The sequence below is a fragment of the Carcharodon carcharias genome, chromosome 1, assembly GCF_017639515.1.
Source record: "Carcharodon carcharias isolate sCarCar2 chromosome 1, sCarCar2.pri, whole genome shotgun sequence".
NCBI classification, from domain to species: domain Eukaryota; kingdom Metazoa; phylum Chordata; class Chondrichthyes; order Lamniformes; family Lamnidae; genus Carcharodon; species Carcharodon carcharias.
Genome location: NC_054467.1, coordinates 6,294,392 through 6,314,978, shown reverse-complemented (window position 1 = coordinate 6,314,978; position 20,587 = coordinate 6,294,392). Strand labels below are relative to the sequence as shown.

At 43.7% G+C, this 20,587-nt stretch overlaps 1 protein-coding gene across 1 annotated transcript in view; it reads left to right on the top strand.

The window, feature by feature from the left end:
* The window catches only part of LOC121285005 (microsomal triglyceride transfer protein), an 80,042-nt gene extending 72,043 nt beyond the window's left edge, over window positions 1-7,999 (top strand). The window contains exons 20-22 of the mRNA XM_041201076.1: window positions 2,030-2,154; window positions 3,250-3,420; window positions 7,665-7,999. Of these exons, the coding sequence (XP_041057010.1) occupies window positions 2,030-2,154; window positions 3,250-3,420; window positions 7,665-7,830 (462 nt within the window). The 3' untranslated portion in view covers window positions 7,831-7,999. The remainder of the gene's footprint in view (window positions 1-2,029; window positions 2,155-3,249; window positions 3,421-7,664) is intronic.
* The last annotated feature ends 12,588 nt before the right edge of the window (window positions 8,000-20,587 follow it).

The following is a 20,587-nucleotide window of genomic DNA, read 5'->3' as shown; positions in this document are numbered from 1 at the left end:
TTGTCTGTCCCTAATTGCCCTTGAGAATGTGGTGCTGAGCTGCCTTCTTGAGCCGCTGCAGTCCATGTGGTGTAGGTACACCCACAGTGCTGTTAGGGAGGGAGTTCCAGGAGTTTGACCCAGCGACAGTGAAGGAACGGCGATATATTTCCAAGTCAGGATGATGAATGGCTTGGAGGGGAACTTCCAGGTGGTGGTGTCCCCATCTATCTGCTGCCTTTGTCCTTCTAGGTGGTAGTGGCTGTGGGTTTGGAAGGTGCTGTCTAAGGAGCCTTGGTGAATTCCTGCAGTGCATCTTGTGGACGGTACACACTGCTACTACTGTGCGTCGGTGGTGGAGGGAGTGAATGTTTAAGGTGGTAGATGGGGTGTTGACCAAGTGTAGAATCAAGAATGACATGGGGCAGAATTTTCTGCTGGCTGGGTGGGTGGGCCCATCCCAACCCCCGGTGGGCGGGGAGCCGATCCCTGCCGGAGAAGTGGGCCTCGCCGCCATTTTACGTGGGTGGGCCAATTAAGGCCCGTCCAGCGAGACATCCACTGGGAAGTGCTATGCGCTCCCTATGCTGGGGGGGGGGGGGGGGGCAGAATTCCCCAAAAGCGAGAGTGCGCTCTTTCACGCATGCGCACGATAAAATGCACATTTCCCTGAGGCTAAGTGCTGCCTCAGGGAGATCGGTGACACTTCTAAAAATATGAAAATTAGAAAAAAAAAAATTCCTTAACATGCCCCCCTCATGTGACAATGCCAAGCTTAAGGTTGGACGGCCAGGTCCTTTAATTGTGTCAATGGCCTCAGTTGGCCATTGACAGGTCAGCAGGCCCGCAGCTGATTTGGCTGCGCCCCCGCCTTCCTGAAAATTTAAATGGGGTGGGATAATGTCGGGGGTTCCGCCCGACATCACCGTGCATCATTTTACACGTCAGTGAGCGGGCCCCACCCCCAGCTCGCCGATGGCAAAATTCTGCCCATGGAATTTACAGCACAGAAACAGATGACTCAGCCCAGCTGGTCTATGCCCGTGTTTATGCAGCAATCCTCCACCCACCCTAATCTGATCCTACCCTCCTATCCTCTTCTCTCCTATTATCTAGGCTCCTCTTAGATGTATCAATCCCATGAGACCCAGAGGCACTAGAGAAGGTGCAAAATGGATTTGCAAAGACAGTGACTGAGCTGAGAGAGGCAATAGCTGTCAGGAAAAATTGAACAGGCCAGAGCTCTTTCCTCCAGTAATGAGCAGGCTGAGGTTTGTGTGATTCAGGCCTTTAAAATGACAATGGGGTGAATAGGGTTGACATAGAGAAGACAAACCAGGGCTCATAATTATAAGATAGCCCCTAATCGATCCAATCGGGAATTCAGGAGAAACTTCTTTACCAGAGAGTGGTGCGCATGTGAAACTCACTGCCACAGGGAGTGGTTAAGGTGAATAATATAGAGACCCTTAAGGGGAAGCTGGACAAACAAATGAGGGAGAAAGAAATAGAAAGATATGCTGATAGGGTGAGATGAAGTGGGGTGAAGGATGCTCATGCGGAACAGAACAAAAGAATATAAGAACATAGGAACTAGGAGCAGGAGTCGGCAATTCAGCCCCTCGAGCCTGCCCCGCCAATCAATACAATCATGGCTGATCTCATTTCGGGCTCAACTCCAATTTCCCGCCCTCTCCCCGTAACCTTTCAACCCGTTACTAATTAAAAACCTGCCCATCTGTTCCTTAAGTTTATTCAGGGTCCCGGCATCCACTGCAGTCTGAGGTAGCGAGTTCCACAGATTCACGACCCTTTGAGAAAAGTAATTCCTCCTCATCTCCGATTTAAATCTACCACCCCTTAGCCTAAAAAAAACCACTGACATGGACCAGTTGGGTCAAACGGCCTGTTTCTGTGCTGTAAATTCTCTCTAAGTGTCTGAGGAAAATCTGCCCCTTTTTAAATCTGAAGGATTGAATAGCGTGGCAATCCAATGCGTCAGCAAAGAGTAGCTTGGAAATTGAAAGCCCTCTTTTTCCTATTACTTCAGATCTTTCAGCTGCAGTCAGGACTGACGGCAACTGTGGAGTTCCAAGGAGGTTTGGCCATCGATATCTCAGGTGGAATGGATTTCAGCTTATGGTACCGGGAATCTAAAACCACTGTCACCAACAGGTATGACACTTTGCTGCAGCTTGCATCCTGTAGTTTATATGCTCTTCATCAAGTGATGCTCATTGTGGCCACGTAGTGACAGGAAGGAGGGCTAATCAACCCCATCGAGCCAATCCCCCCACTCACTGAGATCATGGCTACTTCTGTATCTTAGCTCCATCTACCTGCTTTGAATTCATTCACTGGATATAGGCGTTGCTGCCAGGACCAGCATTTATTGCCCATCCCTAATTGCCCTTGAGAAGGTGATGGTGAGCCACCTTCTTGAATACAACTGAGTGGCCTGATAGGCCAATTCCGAGGGCCCTTAAGAGCCAACTACAATTGCTGTGGATCTGGAGTCACATGTAGGCCAGACCAGGAAAGGATGGTAGATTTCCTTCCCTAAAGGATATTAGTGAAGCAGATGGGTTTTTTTTTACAACAATCCAATAGTTTACCATTACCAATACTAGTTTTTTATTCCAGATTTTATTAATTAAATTTAATGGGATTTTAATTCTTGTCGCTGGATCATTAGTCCAGATCACCGGATTACTAGCCCAGTAACATAACCACTATATTATGTTCTGAGGCACATTAGTGCACAGCTGTCAAGACAACAGTGGTGACTCATAATGTGATGTCGTGGCTGAATTAAAGAAAAAGTGGGTTATTCAAACTAAGGTACTCAAGCGGTAGCATAAGATGCCATCGCTTGAGCAAAACAGGCCAAGCGGCCTTGTGATTGACCATTTCGACACTTGTGCGCACCATGAGGCTGCTGGTCCTCTGCTCCAATCTGGAAGGCCACATCAAGTACAGTCAGGGCGACTGTCTGTCTTTGAGCATTGCACCCCTGAGCTAGATCCTGTCTTCAGGCAACGCCTGGCTCCACTGATTGGGCACTGAGCTCACCTCTGGCCCAATTAGAGCCTTTGTATATTAAAGTATCGTCAAGGGGTTGGGACCTGGAAATGATCTGGGGATCAGATTCCTGACCCTGGACTGAAAATCCATCCCGTTACCACATGATCTGGCTTCAGTGTTCATTGGATGGTGTATGCTGTACCGGCTTAAAATAGACTTCCTTTTCCTTTCACACTTGTCCTTAAGAGGTGCAGTGGTCATCATTGGTAACATCACAGTGGATTCGTTCTTTGTAAAGAGCGGCGTGGAGGTGAGTGTGGAAACAGAAGCCGTACTCGATTTCATCTCAACCGTGAAGTTCTCGGAGTATCCGTTTCTGGTCTGTATGCAGATGGTCAAAGACCAGTTTCCTTTCAGGTAAGAAACAAACCAATTCTTTCTGGTCTAGAAGAGAGGTGGCTGAGGGGGGGGTCACCTGATAGAAGTCTTTACAATTATGGAAGGGTTCGATAGCATAGATATGGAGAAAATGTTTCCACTTGATGAGGGAGTCCAAAACTAGGGGTCATAAATATAAAACAGTCACTAATCAATCCAACAGGTAATTCAGGAGAAACGTCTTTACCCAGAGAGTGATGAGGATGTGAAACACACTACCACATGGACTGGTTTAGGCGACTAGATTAAGAACATAAGAAATAGGGGCAGGAGTAGGCCTCATGGCCCATCGAGCCTGCTCCACTAGTCAATATGATCATGGCTGATCTTGGGCTTCAACTCTATTTTCTCGCCCGCTCCCCACATCCTTTAATTTCATGAGAGAATCTTCGGCTCGGTGAGCAGGGATGGGCCTGCTCGCCAAGGTGTAAAATGATACTGGGTGACATCATCGCCTGTGCACCCACCAAACTGTCAAAGGCCTATTAATGCCATTTAACTAACAATTAAAATAATTAATGGAGCTGCCCGTTCAACCTTAAAGTTGGGGGGCAGGCGAAGACCCCAGGCGGCCTTCGTATTTTTCATGGAACCTCATCCACGGGCAGGATGAGTTTTCATGAATGATGTTAAATTTTCTCAAAAATTTTTTATTGAAATTAATGCACATGTCCCAGCTCATGTGACAGTTTCACATGAGGGGACATGTCATAAAAATTTTTGCAACACTTTATTGAACTGTTAAAACCTCAGGCTAACCTCCCTGAGGTACCTCTGTGCCTCAGGGAGATTTCTACGCTCTTTTGAGCACGTGCACGAAAAAATATTTAAGGACATGTCCCCTCATGTGAAACTGTCACATAAGCTGGGACATTTCCATTAATATTAATAAAAAATTTTCCAACACTTTAAAAACACTCATGAAACCTCGCCCCGTCAGTATATGAGGTTCCATGAAAAATGCGAAGGCCGCCTGAGCCCTTCACCTGCCCCCCCGACCTTAAGGTTGGACGGGCAGCTCAGGTCAATGATTTAATTGATTGTTAAATGGCCTTAATAGGCCTTTGACAGTTTGGTGGGCGCGCAGCCGATTCCGGTGCGCGCCTGCCGAACTGAAAATCTGAATGACATGTGGTGACATTGGGACGCATGCCTGACATCACCACGTGTCATTTTACCCCCGCTCACTGAGCCGAAGTTTCTACCCATGGGGGAGAAAGGAACAGAAGGATTATGGTGATAGAGTGAGATGAAGAGAGCCAAATGGCTCCTGTTTCCTGTGTTCCTATGTTCTTTCTTCATCTCACTCTAGGAACATAGGAAACAGGAGCCATTTGGCCTCTCATTCCTGCTCCACCATTTAACTAGATCATGGCTGATTTCTACCTCAAGCCATTTTCCCGCACTATCCCCATATCCCTTGATGTTTTTGATATCTAGAAATCTATTGATCTTTGTCTTGAACGTACTCAATGGCTGAGTTTCTTCAGTCCTCTGGGGCAGAGAATTCTAAAGATTCACCACTGAGTGAAGAAATTGCTCCTCATCTCAGTCCTAATTGGCCTGCCCCTTATTCCGAGACTGTGTCCCCTGGATCTAGACTCCCCAGCCAGGGGAAACATCCTTCCTGCATCTGCCCTGTCGAGCCCTATGGGAATTTTGTATGTTTCAATGAGGTCACCTCTCATTCTTCTAAACTCTAGAGAATACAGGCCCAATTTCCTCTTAGGACAATTCCCCCATCCCAGAAATCGGGCTGGTGAATCTCCATGGCACTCCCTCTCCGGAAAGTATATCCTTCCTTAGATAAGGAGACCAAAACCGCACACAATACTCCAGTTGAGGACTCACCAGGCTCTATTCAATTGCAGCAAGACATCTTTACTCCTGTACTCAAATCCCCTTGCAATAAAGGACAACATACCATTTGCCTTCCTAATTGCTTGCTGCACCTGCATGTTAGGCTCGTGTGGAGCACAAACACTGGTATAGATCAGTTGGACTTGAATCTAAAAAGTCAATACCGCAGGGAGAGAGATGGAGCCATTTTGACAGCTAAGACCCATTTAATCCCATTCTTTCATTTACTGCCCCAACAAGCCCACAACAAAGTGGTTCTCTTTTTTGAAGCATTCACTGTCTCAGGGCAGAATTCTTTGCCCTGATCCTGCCTGAGCGGGCTATAGTGGTGGAGAATGAAGAGCATTGAGGACTCCCATTCCCATCACACATGCTGTGTCCCCCTCGTACAGGCCCCTGTATGTTGCTGCAGTTACTGTCCCCTCACTCAACACACCCCTGCCCACCCCCACCCCCACCCCTCAACCAGCAATGTTTAGCCATTCAGAACATAAGAACAGAGGAGGCCATTCAGCCCTACCATGCCACTCAATTAGACCATGGCTGATCTGTATTTTACCTCTGGCTACCCACCTTGCTTAAGAAAAATCCATCAATCTCAGTTTTGAATTTTTCAAACAACTCTCTAATTTGAAGATTCTTCCCCCTTGTTCTGGGCACCCCCCCAACACCAGAGGAAGTAGTTTCCCTCTATCAACTCTATCAATTCCTTTAATCACCTTGAACACCTCAATTAGATCATTCCATAATCTTCTATACTTGTGGCAATAGAAGGCTAATCTATGGAAACTCTCCACTAATTTAACCCTTTTCGTCCAGTGTCATTCTGTTGAATCTGTTTTCCCACTCAAGACCATTATAGCTTCCTGAGGTCCCATGCACAGAGTTTGCTTCAGACAGGGCCTAACGGAAGTTACAGAAAAACTAATGCACCTTTTAATGAGAATGGTGGCGTTGTCTTTCTACTAATACTTGACTTGACAATCTTTTACTGATACTGGGTTATACCTAAGAGTTAGTAAGTATAAATCGACGCAGTGTAGAACTGATAACTGACCCAGAATATACCAAGTTTAATCCCTAGTCTGCACTGAGTTCAGATAATCTCAGATAGGGTGGCATTAGGGACACTAGAATTGCCCCAGTTATCCACTGCTGATTGCCAAGCATTGAGCTCTGCTCGAACAGCATCCTTGTATATATCTGTTCAAGATAGACCCAGCTGTGATGCATCCACTGTGGAATAGCCCACTGAAAATTAACCACTAAAGAAGAAGTATAGCACAGAAGGAGTCTATTTGGTTCCTTGAGTCTGGGTCAGCTCTTTCCAAAACAAGTCCAGTTAGTCCCACTCCCTCTGCCCTTCTCCCATACTCCTGCAATTTTTTTCTCCTTTGATATTTATCCAATTCCGTCTTGAAATCTACTGTTGAATCTGTATCCTCCACCCTATCAGGCAGAGCATTCCAAAATCTAACCATTCATTGCATAAAAAATACTTGTCCTCATGCCACTTCTGGTTCTTTTGCAATCAGCCTAAAACTGTGTCCCTGCGAACCCTTCAGCCATTGGAAACAGTTTTGCTTCATTCCCTCTATCTAAACCCATCAAGGCTTTAAACACATCTATTCAATCTCCCCTAAGCCTTCTCTGCTCAAAGAAGAACGACCCCAACTTCTCCAGTCTCTCCACATTAAAAGGGAAGTCCCTCATCCGTGGAACCATTTGAGTAAATCTCTTCTGTCCCCTCTCCAAATCCTTCACATCCTTCCTAACGTGTGGTCCCCAAAACCGGACACAATACTGCAGGTGTTTGATAAACATTCACTGTCATTTCCTGGCTTTGGTATTCTATGCCTCTATATATAAAACGTAAATAATGGCCAGGTGGATGAAGTAGCAGCCTGGTGACTGTCATGTATAGATGGGGTGCCTCTTGCATGCGTCAGCTCCTTCAAGCAAGGAGGGAAGAAAATCAAAATAAATCTGAGACGATTAGGAAAATGTAAAAAAAAGGGGAAAAAAAGAGTTGCCTGATTGGATGGTGGAAACAGATTTAGTTGTAGCCTTCAAAAGTGAGTTGGATAAATACTTGAAAAAAGAAACAATGCAGGGGGTATGGGATAGGAGCGGGATAGTGGGGATTAACTGGACTGGTCTTAGAAAGAGCCAGCACAGACTTCATGGGCTAATCTATGAAAATTGGCCCAGCTACCCAGGATGTATTAGCATGGTTGAACTTAGAATCGTTACAGCGGAAGGCTATTCGGCCCATCATGTTCGTGCTAGCTGTCCGCAGAACGTCTGAAATATGGTTACCGAACACATTAAGGAGTTCTGCTAACCCATGTTTCATTTTACAGGCAGTTTGTGACCAAATATGAAAGCCTGCCATCAGGGAAGATGTACGTGTCTCGGAAAGAGAAGAAAGTCCTGATGACTGGATCAGAGTTCCCTCTCCACCAGGAAAACTCCGACATGTGCAAGAAGGTCTTTACGATAGAGTCGGACTCATCAGAGTGGTTCTGAGAGCTGGGGAGAGGGCATGGGGGGTGTTCGATCACTGACTACAGAATTCTGCGAGAGAAGAGATGAAGAATTAAAACTAAACCAAACAGTAGAGGGAGCTGACAGCAGGCTTCCCAGCAACTAAATGGAGAAAAGTGTCTGAGTTGTTAGATAATTCTGAATGTGGAAATAAGCCTCTTGTTCTAACAAAAGTGTGGGGGACGATATTCCCCTGGTGCATTTTCCATGGGCAATGTCTTGACCAATCAGCGTCAACTTACCAACCAGCATCCATTAGTTGCTCCCTTTGAAATTTGGCATTCTTGCACCTGTCCTGATGAGTGCAAGACAAAAAACTTCGACAGCATGTCTCTTCTTTCAGCAACATTCTCCACATTTTCCTTGCTACTTTTCATGATGAGTTAATGTCGGAGTGTGATTTTAACCTAACTTGACCAGATCGTGTCCAGTGCTCATTTTATTTCTTACACAACACATGAAACTTGCTCTCCATTAAAACTTCAACAGGGCGTAAATTCGGACCAGGAGCGTGAGAACACAGCTTTTATCCCGAGTTTCCTGTTACGTGGGTTAGGTTAAAATTCACTTTCTGGATTGTTTTGTGAAGATGCTCACAGGTTTTTCCAATCCCCACTGTTAGACAGAGAGGTTCTCTCTGCCACAGCTTTGAACTTAACAGCACCCCCTATCCAACCCTCCACCATATATCCTTCTCCCTAACTCCCTCTATCCAACCAAGACTGGGCATTAAAGGGAGGACTGAGTCATCTTAAACTGCAGCTGTATTAATGTTTAGAATTATTGCTCAATTTGGACGAATACACTTCCCCTTTAAGGCTGTGTGTATTAATTTAATGTCTTCGAGGTGTTTACATTTTTACATGTATTTAAAGTTTTTTTTAAGAAATAGCAGGAAATGAGCGAAGAAAAAAAACACAACTATAATATAAGACACAGCCAATATAGATGTCTTGGGAATGGGTAGCAGATAGGTTAGGGCACAGGGGTTAATAATTTAGCATTAATATTCAAACAACTGTGGAGGGGCAGTGTTTGTGAGGAACATTAAAACCCCAGGCCATCAATTATTTTCAACATAGGTAAGAAATCGTGGCACGGATCTGTGATTTCACGTGTTCCCCGTGGAAGGCATTTCCCACCAGCAGCGCCCAATTGAACACAAGAATGAGGGGCAGGAGTAGGCCATTCGGCCCCTCGAGCCTGCCCCACCGTTCAATAAGATCGCGGCTGATCTGACTGTGCCCTCAACCCCACTTTCCCGTCTGCCCCCCTGGTGCAATCAGCCCTCTGGGACTCTGGCCACAGTCGCCATTTTTGGCTGAACATATTCCGAGGGATTTGGTCACATCATCTCCCACCTCCAACCACTCCACTCCCTCCACCCTCACCCCTCACCTCCTCACTTTCCACCAATAGCCTCCCAACCATTCCACCCTTGCCACACGCACAGCCAATTGGGAAGCAGCAGACCCTTAGTTGCCCGTTTGGATGATTCTTGGCCTCTCAGTATCCTGCAATCTCCAATGCTTTTCAACTAATAAACCAAAATGTTTTTAAAAAGAAAAAAGAAAATAAAAAGAATAATTCTTTTCTTTAATGCTCCCACAGTTTTTCTCCAGGAATTTTGCTTCCAACAGCGTCCCGGGGATTCATCTTTAATTCTAAGAGACTCCAGAGCAATCCTGGAGGGTTGGCAGCCTAAATCAGCATGTACTGTCAACAGAACGGGAATATAATTGCAGGTCAAATCTCATCAATGAGATTTGGAAAATTTAGGTTAAAGCCTGGAATTCTGGGCCCAACAGTTGGTAGTCTATGACTTTTTGGAACAGATGTTGGGAAACGAGAAAGATTATTAAAGTCTCGGGTTATTTCTTAAAACTTCTTGTTTCTTCCCCAAGTTGTGTGCAAGGACCAAAGTAACAATTATGGGGAACATTGAAGTATAAATTGTAAAATAAAATAACAATCCTGAAATGGCTGGAACCAAAACTGAGAAACTTAAACTATATTTTTGATGAACGTTTTTTATTTTGTCTCTTAAAACCAAAAAAAACCCTAAAAGTGGGGAATAAAACACAAGATGGAATTGGGACTTTTTAAGTGCGAGGACTGTAACTAATTGAGAAGAGAAATACAAATGATAGAGACAGGACCATAAACTTAAAATATTAACAGGGTTAAAACTGTAGCAGGGAGCTTTGCCAAGTGTAATTGTTGCAGATGGAATGTAGTTTCATACATGATCTAATCGAATGACGGAATAGGTTCCAGGGGATGAATGGCCTCCTGATCCTAAAAGAAAACAAAGTCACTGGTTTTGTTGCTCAGATTTTTCTGCATTTGCCCCTTTAGCGCTTACAAAAAAAATCTCCAAAAGGTTCAAGTTACAGAAATGTATTTTCTTTGTGGGATACTTTGAGAATTTGGATGTTCTAAGATTAAAAGGAAAAAGTAAACCGGTAGAGTGAAATTTGGTAGTGATGTGTGCGTTTCTTTCAAACCCATTTCATTCCCACCTGTGGAATATCCAAACGCGACTGTTGATAAAGTTAATGTAAATACACCAGTGCTGAAAACCGTATTGTTGTTTTCACTGGATTAGTTGTCGGGACCTGCCTATTGCCAGGTTTCTGGGATGGCTCTTGTGGAGCTGCAAAGCCTCTGCTCACCTTTATACAGTCACTGGAATCAGGGGACAAACCAGCGGCAACCTGAGCTGGGAGTTCCTGCACCCAATCCCTCAGTGGCATAGAACTACACAACACAAATTGGGCCATTTGGCCCAGCGGGTCCATGTTAATGCTTATGTCCAACCTGAGCCTCCTCTCACTCTACTTCATCTAAACCTATCAGAATATCTTATGATTCCTTTCTCCTTCATGTGTTTATCATGCTTCCCCTAATGTTCTACACTATTCACCTCAACCACTCCCTGTGGTAGTGAATTCCATATTCTCACCACTCTCTGGATAATGAAATTCCTCCTGAATTCCCGATCGGACTTATATTTATGCCTGGTCTCACCCTCTATGTCTTCCCTGTTGTGGTTTGGCATTTGCCATATGATTGGTGCAGGTATGTCTGGTCTAATCAGTCATATTTCTCCTGGTCCTAGCAGCAGTGGAGCCCACCAGAGCATCAGTTCTTGAACCTGCAAAGACACGGAGATCAGAAAGTGTGTGGAAGGGCTGATGTGTCCCTCCTTTCTAAGAGCACCCAGATTGTTCTCCTGGGAGGGTGGTGCTGGCAGCCCAAGTGGGCTGCAAGAGCTTCTGAGGTCTCCGGGGAGGGACCACTGCAGATTGCTCTGCAGGACCCGCTCCCCCCACCCCTGCAAAAGAGTCACCCCTTCAGGCTTGGCCACTTGGACCTTGTAAATTTCTGTGGCGTCTTTGGATCAGGGGCAATCTAGCCCAATTCACCTCCACTGGTGAAGCACTACCCCAGAGGGAACTCAGACTGTAGTGCCAATGATATTACAGTATGTGCACATTCCAAATGAGTTCTTTTAATGAGAATTATTAATCCCCAAATAACTACCCTAACGCACAGTGCTCTCAGTGTGACAAATCTTCAAGTCAAGCTGGTTGGCTTAAAGTGCTACTGAGGCCAATATCCTACCAGACACTTTGCAGTTTTTTCAACACTGACACGAGAATGTGCAGCTTATCACTAGAAATTGGCATTGTGGAAGCAACGGAGAGTTGGGTGGAATCAGATAATCCCCAAAAGAGGTCTAATTAAAGTATTCTCGATCCATTTTAGCTTTGGGAGTGTTAATGCATATTAAATTTCCACTCATTAATTGGAAAGCTGCAATATGCCTGTCTGCAGTGCAGCGTCAGGACCTCTGCTATAGATACTGCTGCCTTGAATAACCCTGTTGCTATCAGCCATCTGGGGCCACTGATGGTTTGTATTAAATTCTGAGCAAAGTTAGTTGAGAGTTGCACAATAGCTCTCACTATCTTTGCCGTGCTCCCAACTGGACCGATTGCTGTCACAGGCATTTCAGTCTGAAAAGCTGTTTCGACTGGTACTAGTTTATAGAATAATTTGCTGCATTTGAACAGATGTCATAGGGTGTAAAAGTTTTTAAATTACGTTAGCAGCATTCCCTGTATTTCCAGGGAAGATTAAAGCTGTGTCCCTCGGATACCTAAATAAATTTGCAGGATATTCTTATCACATTATCCAACTCCAGAGACTTTTGCACAGAAATCCAGGCTGACACTCCCATGCAGCAATTAAGGAGGGCTGCACTGTCAGAGGTGCTGTCTTTTGGATTAAATGTTAAACTGAGGCCCAGTCTGCGTTCTCAGGTGAACGTAAAAGATCCCATAGCATCTATTTCAAAGAAGAGCTGGGTAATTCCCCCCAGCATCCTGAACAATATTTATCCCTCAACCACCATCACTAAAATGGATTATTTAGTCATTACAACATTGCTGTCAGTGGGATCTTGCTGTGCGAAAATTACATTACAACAGTAATGACACTTCAAAAGGACTTCATTGGCTTTAAAGCATTTTGGGACATTCTGAGGTCCTAAAAGGTGTTATAAACAAAAGTCTTTCTTTCTATTACTGATTAGGACCATACTTTCAGATTGTTCTCCCAAAATCAGTGGAAATATCTCCCAATAATCCAATAGATTATGGTGTCAAATGGACAATTTATATTATTGTGTCTCTCTGGGGCATACTTCTGGGCTGTTGACACGAGAAGGAAGGTGAAAATGTTTTAATTTACTATCTACATCTTGCCCGATGAAGCAAATGAATGCTTTCAGTGCTTGTCTGCGAAGCAATAGGGCCCCAGTGTGTGTTCCTCCTTACAGGAAGATACTGTGGGTGCTGGAAATCTGAAATCAAAAGCTGGAGATCAGCAGGACAGGCAGCCTCTGTGGAGAGAGAAGCAGAGTTAATGTTTCAGATTGATGAAGCGCCGTCAGAACTCTTTGTTTCACCTTTCCTGTGATCTCACCGTCTGCAGCTGTACATGTTACCATTTCCTGTATCAAAACAGGGATAATGTGACCTCGTTAATCTTCTTACTATCTCACGCTTGCCCATACTGGTTTACAAGAGTGGCAAGAAAACACTTTGCAACTATTTCCAAAAAAAAATGAAGTGATTTGAAAAATGGAAACATAGGAACAAGAGGAAGCCAGGCCACCCTTCAAGCCTTTTCCGCTATTCAGTGAGATCATGGTTGATCGGAATCCTAGCTCCATTCATCTGCCTTGGCTCCATATCCCTTAACAAACTTGGCTAGCAAAAAAATAAATCTGTCGATCTCAGATTTAACATGATTAATTGAGTAAACATCTACCACTGCTTGTGAGAGAGAGTTTCACACACCACCCCAGAGCAGACTCGATGGGCTGAATGGCCTAATTTCTGCTCCTGCGTCTTATGGTCTTTCTGTGAAGAAGTGTTTCCTCACTTCTGAATGGCCTGGCTCTGATTTTAAGGTTATGTCTCCTTGTCCTAGACTTGCATCACCAAGCAGGAAAAGCTTCACACCACGGGCAGAGCAGTATTACCCACTTTATTTGACAGCAATAATAAACCATGACAAATCTACTTTGATAGATCCACGGCCCATGGCGGAGAATTTCTCAAATGTCAGGTTTTATAAGAAAGAATTCAGATCCATGCAAGCTGAGTTCAGCCGTTTCAAGTGTCAACTTGGCACTTGGTTCGGTGGCTGCCAGTCTCTCCTTTCAGTTAACAGTATAACTTGTTAATTCTTCAAGCACCTGCTCTAGATTCTAATAGATGATCCAAAGCAACATGGCTTAGTCCCTTCGATATCACTTTCAGTCTGTCCTGAACTGACATCTAGGTTCTTATTTCAATGGACCCTGTTATGCTTGAAAGAAGCTGCAGCTAGGTTCCTGTTCGTTCTCTTGCAGCCTACACATACTTTTTTTATGTTACTGCAATTCCATCAGTTGGTTGAACCAAGGACAGAATGCCTGAAGACTGATTGAAGTTGTCGCACTGAGCATAGTTAGATTAACTTCCTGGGTTTCTTGTTCTGTCACTAATCATCTCGAAAAACGAATGTAAGATTAAATTGGAACAAAAAAGGATGCTAGACTTGTTCCTTCCACTCTCCGACCTCTGTGACTTAAGGAAAAGCTTATGCTGGCTTTTTTGAAATAGCTGCAATTGGTCCTACAAATTTTCTCCCCTTCCAAGTATTTATCCAATGTTCTTTTGAAAGATCCTATTGAATCTGCTTCCCAACACATTCCAGATCACAAAAATTCACTGCGTAAAAAAATTCTCAACTCACCTCTGGCTCTATGTCCTCCGGTTTTCCGGCCTCCTGCCACTGGAAACCATTTCTACTTATTCACTCCATCAAAATACTGTGTGGTTTTGAATGCTTCTATTGATTCCTCCCTCTTCGTCTGATTCAAAAGAAAGGACTCACAGTTCTTTAGTAACCACAGAAACATCCCAAAGTGTTTTGTCTCTAATGAAGCAGGTTTGAAGTGTAATTACAGGTATATCCTGTCCATACAAAGCAGGACAAATCCAACCCAGCCAATTACCACTCCATCAGTCTACTCTTGATCATAACCAAAGTGATGGAAAATGTCATCGACAGTGTTATGGCACTTGCACAGCAGGAACCTGTTCACCAATGGTCAGTTTGGGTTCTGCCAGGGCCACTCAGCTCCCGACCCCATTATAGCCTTGGCCCAATCACAGACAAGAGAGCCAAATTCAAGAGGTGAGGTAAGAGTGACTGCCCTTCACATCATTGAAGCATTTGACCGAGTGTGGCATCAAGGAGCCCTAGCAAAACTGGAGTCAATGGGAATCGGGGGGAAAACTCTCCGCTGGTTGGAGTCATGCCTAGCACAAAGGAAGATAATTGTGGTTGTTGGAGGTCAGTCATCTCAGCTCCAGGACATCACTGCAGGAGCTCCTCAGGGTAGTGTCCTCGGCCCAACCACCTTCAGCTGCTTCATCACTGACCTTCCTTCCATCATAAGGTCAGAAGTGGGGATGTTCACTGAAGACTGCACAATGTTCAGCAACATCTGCGACGCCTTAGAATCTGAAGCAGTCCATGTCCAAATGCAACAAAACCTGTACAATTTCCAGGCTTGGGCTGACGAGTGGAAAGTAACATTTGTGCCACACAAGTGCCAGGCAATGATCATCTCCAACAGGAGAGAACCTAACCATCGTCCCTTGACATTCAATGGAATTACCATCACTGAATATCCCACTTTCAACATCCTGGGGTTACCATTGAATGGGAACTAAACTGGACTAGCCATATAAGTACCGTGGCTATGAAAGCAGGTCAGAGGCTTGGAATTCTGCAGTAATAAATTACCTCCTGACTCCCCAAAGCCTGTCCACCATCTGCAAGGCACAAGTCAGGAGTGTGATGGAATACTCTCTACTTGCCTGGATGAGTGCAGCTCCCACAACACTCAGGAAGCTTGATACCATCCAGGAAAAGCAGCCCACTTGATTGGCATCCCACCCACAAACATTCACTCCCTTCACCACTGACACACACAGTTAACAACCCTATAACTGGCTGGTGTTTAATTTACTAGATCTGGCACTGATTATCTGAACTGCAGTGTCCCTTTCTAAAAGCACCATCTGTGAACTTTCCTCTTAATTCAAGAACACATAACAGGAACTTGATTAAAATTAAATTAGAAGAGTGTACCAACTACAAGATGCACTGCTGGAATTCACCAAGGCTCCTCTGACAGCACCTTTCAAATCCTCTATCTCCTAGAAGGACAAGGGCAGCAGAGGCTTGGGAACACCACCACTTGCAAGTTCCCCTCCAAGTGACACAGCATCCTGACTTGGAAATATATCGGCCGTTCCTTCACTGTCGCTGGATCAAAATGCTGGAACTCCCTCCCTAACAGCACTGTGGGTGTATCTACACTACATGGACTGCAGTGGTTCAAGAAGGCAGCTCAGCACCACCTTCTCAAGGGCAATTCCGGATGGACAACAAATGCCTTACTAGTGCAGCTTACATCTCATAAAAGAGAAAAAAATCCTAGAGAGCGGTGGATGTTCAGCTATTGAGTATATCCATGACTGAGGTGATTGGTTTTTGGGCTGGAAAGGCATATCAGGGGATATGGGAATGGGTGAGAAAGTGAAGTTGAGGTAGGAGATCAGCCATGATCTTATTGAAAGGTAGAGCAGGCTCAAGGAGCTGTATGACTTACTGCTGCTCCTATTTCTCATGTCCTACCTGGAAACTGGGGAGCTCTGGCATAAATAGACAACACCCGCAAAAGATCTCCTCCATAAGCAAGAAAAAAGACATGGTATGGTAGTGCGTGTCTTTTTAATTAATTGGTGGTTCATTCAAATTCTTTAAGAGTCAAGAGTTTTGTACTTTTAAAAAAACTGTTAATATTTTATTTTCAATGGTTAAGTTAAATAACTGGATAACTTAATTTTTTTTCAGCTTAGAATTACCTGTGTAGTGAATATGGTGCAATGTACAATTGTTTAATTGTGTGAAACTAAACATTATATATTCAGTGACTGGTTTATGATGTTAATGCTATATATGAGGATATGACAGAGAAAAGAGAATTTACACTAATTCTAACAAAAACTTTCAATAACATTATATAGCAGAAATTTGGTGAGATTTTCTGCAATAAATATATAAAATATGTTTTCAGTACATTTGATCTGAAACTCTAATCCATCAAAAGAATAGTTTAGGAAAAAAAGCTAAGCCACACACAACTGTTCACTGGAAAATTACATTATTTTTATTCGGCAAATCCAATACATACAAAATATTGGCTCGCACATTGTTTCCATATTTGACATTATATAAAGAAGTAAGAAACAGTCCTCCATTTATTAACACTGTTATAAAATACTCTCCCTTTGTGCAACACTTGACTAGTGCAATTTCCTGATGTACAACTGTAACTTTACAATGTTTTATCCCCGGTTTCGAGGATCCTTTCCAAGCTCATTTCTGTGTTCCATATTTTGCTCTTCAATTTCGCCTCCATCCTGACATCTACCCAATACTTTGACCAACATTTGCTCCTTGGAATTGGTTTCTGTCTTTCAATTCTCAAGGAGCTAATTCCAATAGTTGCTTCGCAGTTGTCCTGCAATACGGGATTTCTTCCTTACATTTCTGTTGATCATAACTCGCACAGTCTTCACACGTTCTCTCACACTCTTCTTTTTACAATGCACATCTGACATGTTGAAACAGTGTAAACAGTAGACAATGTGGAGCTCTAACAACGTGAAAGTACGTTCACCGTGGTACACAAGTGTTACAAAATTCAGGCGTGAGGTGGGTTGGGGTGGGGTGGGGTGGGGGGAATTGCTGGCATACGTAACAGGTCTACCTAGGGAAACATCATCAACACATACTTGACAGTTTTTAAGTAATTGACTTCTATTCAATGAAAAAAAAACCCCACAGTACCAACCAAGGCAATGGAAAATAATAAAGACTTATGTAGAAGCCAAAAGGCAGTTTTTACAGTTTTTGCAGTCTCAGGAGCTTGTGAACGTAGGCACACAATTAACATTTCTGAAATAATTGAAGCGATTGCATGCTGTGACAGTGATGTCACTCCCTTCTTCACTCTGCTGACAGGGTTATTACCCTACAAATCTTTAGATGTGGCGTGAATATAGGAAGAAGGGAATGCTCTAGCATTGAGGCTCAAAAAAGACAAAATCTTTGTCCAATACAAGCTACTGACCAGAACCTTTCCCTGCAGAAGTCGCTGCAATCCCTTAAATCCTTACCATCGTTTCAGGCCCAGGGAGATTTTCCTGGTGCTGGGGTTAGGATGGATTGCCTGGAGCAAGTCAGAAAAATCTTTAGGTTGGAGCACCAGCTGGAAGGGACAACTATTTTTTCTCTCTTAGGCAATGGATGGAAAATTGAGTGTGTGAACTCCAATCCCGTCCGACTTTCCTGTAATCGCTACGCACAACTGATCTGATGCACCCAGAAAAATCTCCCCTTCCCCGTCCACCAAGATTCAGGAACAAACCTCCTTTGTTTAGATTCCCAAACTGTTGAAAACTCTAATATGTTTGGCAATTCCCTTTTCATTAAAATCCTTCAGATTGAAAAATAAGTTACATTTTCATAATACATTTTCATCAAAAAATAATCCAGTTTCTTTTTTTACAGAAATCTGGTTGGATGTGCAATATGAAAAAGCCTAAGCTCTAGTTTTCCCCTTACTTGGCTCAATTGCCATCTTCAGTCCAGATAGACAGAACAATTAGCTTCTTCTGTCGCATGATACTGATTTTTGGGGAGGGGATGTGTTGAGGGAGAAGAGAGTGCACATGAACAGACTTGCGTTGTTCATGTTAAGGCACATCAGGGCTGGCACACTGAAACACTTCCCTCTTTCCCACTAGGTTGCACCACCGGCTGTTCCCAGGCCAGAGATGGCGTGAGTTAATGCAGAGGTTTCCTGTTTTACACCCAAAGTTAACATGATGCTAATAAGTTTGCAATCTTAGAAGCAACGTGCTTTGAAAGCTCCTGCAGATTTTGTTTGTGGGTTATTAATTAGGGAGAAAAAAAAATTCTCCCTGTTTTTACCACCAGAATGGATTTCACCTCACGGGTCTTAAGTTCAACCTCAGATGGACCTCAGATGGATTTCATTTCCCATGCTGTGCATTTTGATGGTTTCACTCAATGAGATTCTGTTGAGTCAAAACCTGGGCAAGAAACCAATCCTGGTTACAATTTGACAGCGACCACTTCTGAGGCTGTTTAAACCCATATAACTCAAAAATACTTCAACAACCAAATTAAGGGAGCTCCAGACTTACCATGTCGAAATATTTCCTAACTTCACCCCTGAAAAGCCTGGCTCTAATCTTTACCAATGTGGTTCATTTTGTGAGCTGAGTGGGATACTGAATCTGCCCATGGGGTTTACACAAGAACTTCATTTTGCCGGTTAGCACTGCCAGTGAAACTCTCACTCGCCAGGAGCGTGCAATCTAAAAATGTTGCATTTTGGGTTAGAATCATAGAATGATGCACTACAGAAGGAGGCCATTTGGTTCATCATCCCAGTTCTTTCAAAGGGCTAACCAATTAGTCCCATTCACCCTTCTCTTCCCCTACAGTCCTGCCAATTTATCCCCTTCAAGCACATTCCCAATTCCCTTTTGAAAGTTACTGTTGAATTTGTTTCCACCACTCTTTCAGGCAGCACATTCAAGATCACAACAACTCACTGTGTATAAAATGTTCCCATCTCCCCTCTTTTATCAATTATCTTAAATCTGTGTCCTCCAGTTACTGACCAATAGAAACAGTCCTTAATTATTCTATCAGCATCCTTCAATTTTTTGAATGCCTCTATTCAATCTCCCCTTAACCATCTCAACTTTGAAGAGAACAGCCCCAGTTTCTCTGGTCTCTCAGTAGTCCCGGTATCATTTCAGCAAATCTCCTGGATTAACCAGATACTCACCAATATCAAACTAGATTTTGAACTGGTGGAAAATTTGCTAGTTAATCACCCAATGAAAATGCACTGTCACTCTACGTGGGCTACGTGAGTGAGACCAGTGACAATTCCAGCACAGAGTTTGCATCTCCTGTGAATGCTAGTTGGAAAATCCTCTCAAAAAAAAAACTAATGTAATATCAACGAACATGGGCTGAGGTTTTCCATGAATCCTCTTCCCTTCGAGTGCAGGGAATGTCCACTCGAGGGAATCAGCTCTAACATTGAACGATGAAACTGTTTTAAATCAGTACAACTAGGCAGTGTAACTTGGTGCACGTGCTGCAGGTTGTTGGCTGAAGCTGCACCTTCCAGCACCACCAGACTGTAGTTTAACCCCAACACTGAACAACAGCAAGAACTGCTTGAGAATTCTGCCTATACCAAAGGGGAAACTCAGAGCTGGGCAATGCTGATTTCTGAAGACTTTAAAATATTTGGCTCAAAAGGAAGTAAGACAATGTCTTTTTGGTGATCAGGTAACAGATTATCTCTCCATGTGCTGAAAAAGTGCAAATAATATTGACAGAAACCCTAAATTGTTGCAAATGCAACTGCTGTAAACAGTATGGCTCCATATTTGACATAGCACCAGGTTCCTCTCTAACAGAGGGGATCATTTCCATACCCCATTAAAACCATAGGCCAACTTCTACGTTCATACTTCAGCAACTAGATAATCCCTGTGTTGTAACATTACGAGTTACACCTAACTTCAATGACACCAGTGATTTGTTCCCAACTCTGTTCGAAAGCACTGCTTTGAATTCCTGATTTTAGGATGCAGATTCCGATTGTTTATTGGTAACCTGATGAAATTTGATGATGTTACATTTCCGGTGGAAGTAGGCACCGGGAAAATACTCTGCATAATGTTTAATGGGCAGAATTTTACACTCGGTGTGCAGGTGTGTGGGCATGTGCCCAACACGCCCGAGTGTAAAATGATGCGATGACATCGGGCGCGATATTTTGTTTGGTGGGCATACACCGGAGTCGGCTGCGTACCCGCCGATAATTAAAAGGCCTAAGAAGGCCATTAACAAGCTAATTAAATTCAAATTTACGCTGCCCATCCAACCTTATTGAACGGGCAGGCAAAAAGGCCAAGTGGCCTTTACATTTTTTTTAGGAAACCTCATCCATGAGCGGGATGAGGTTTCCTAAATAAAAAATAAACGT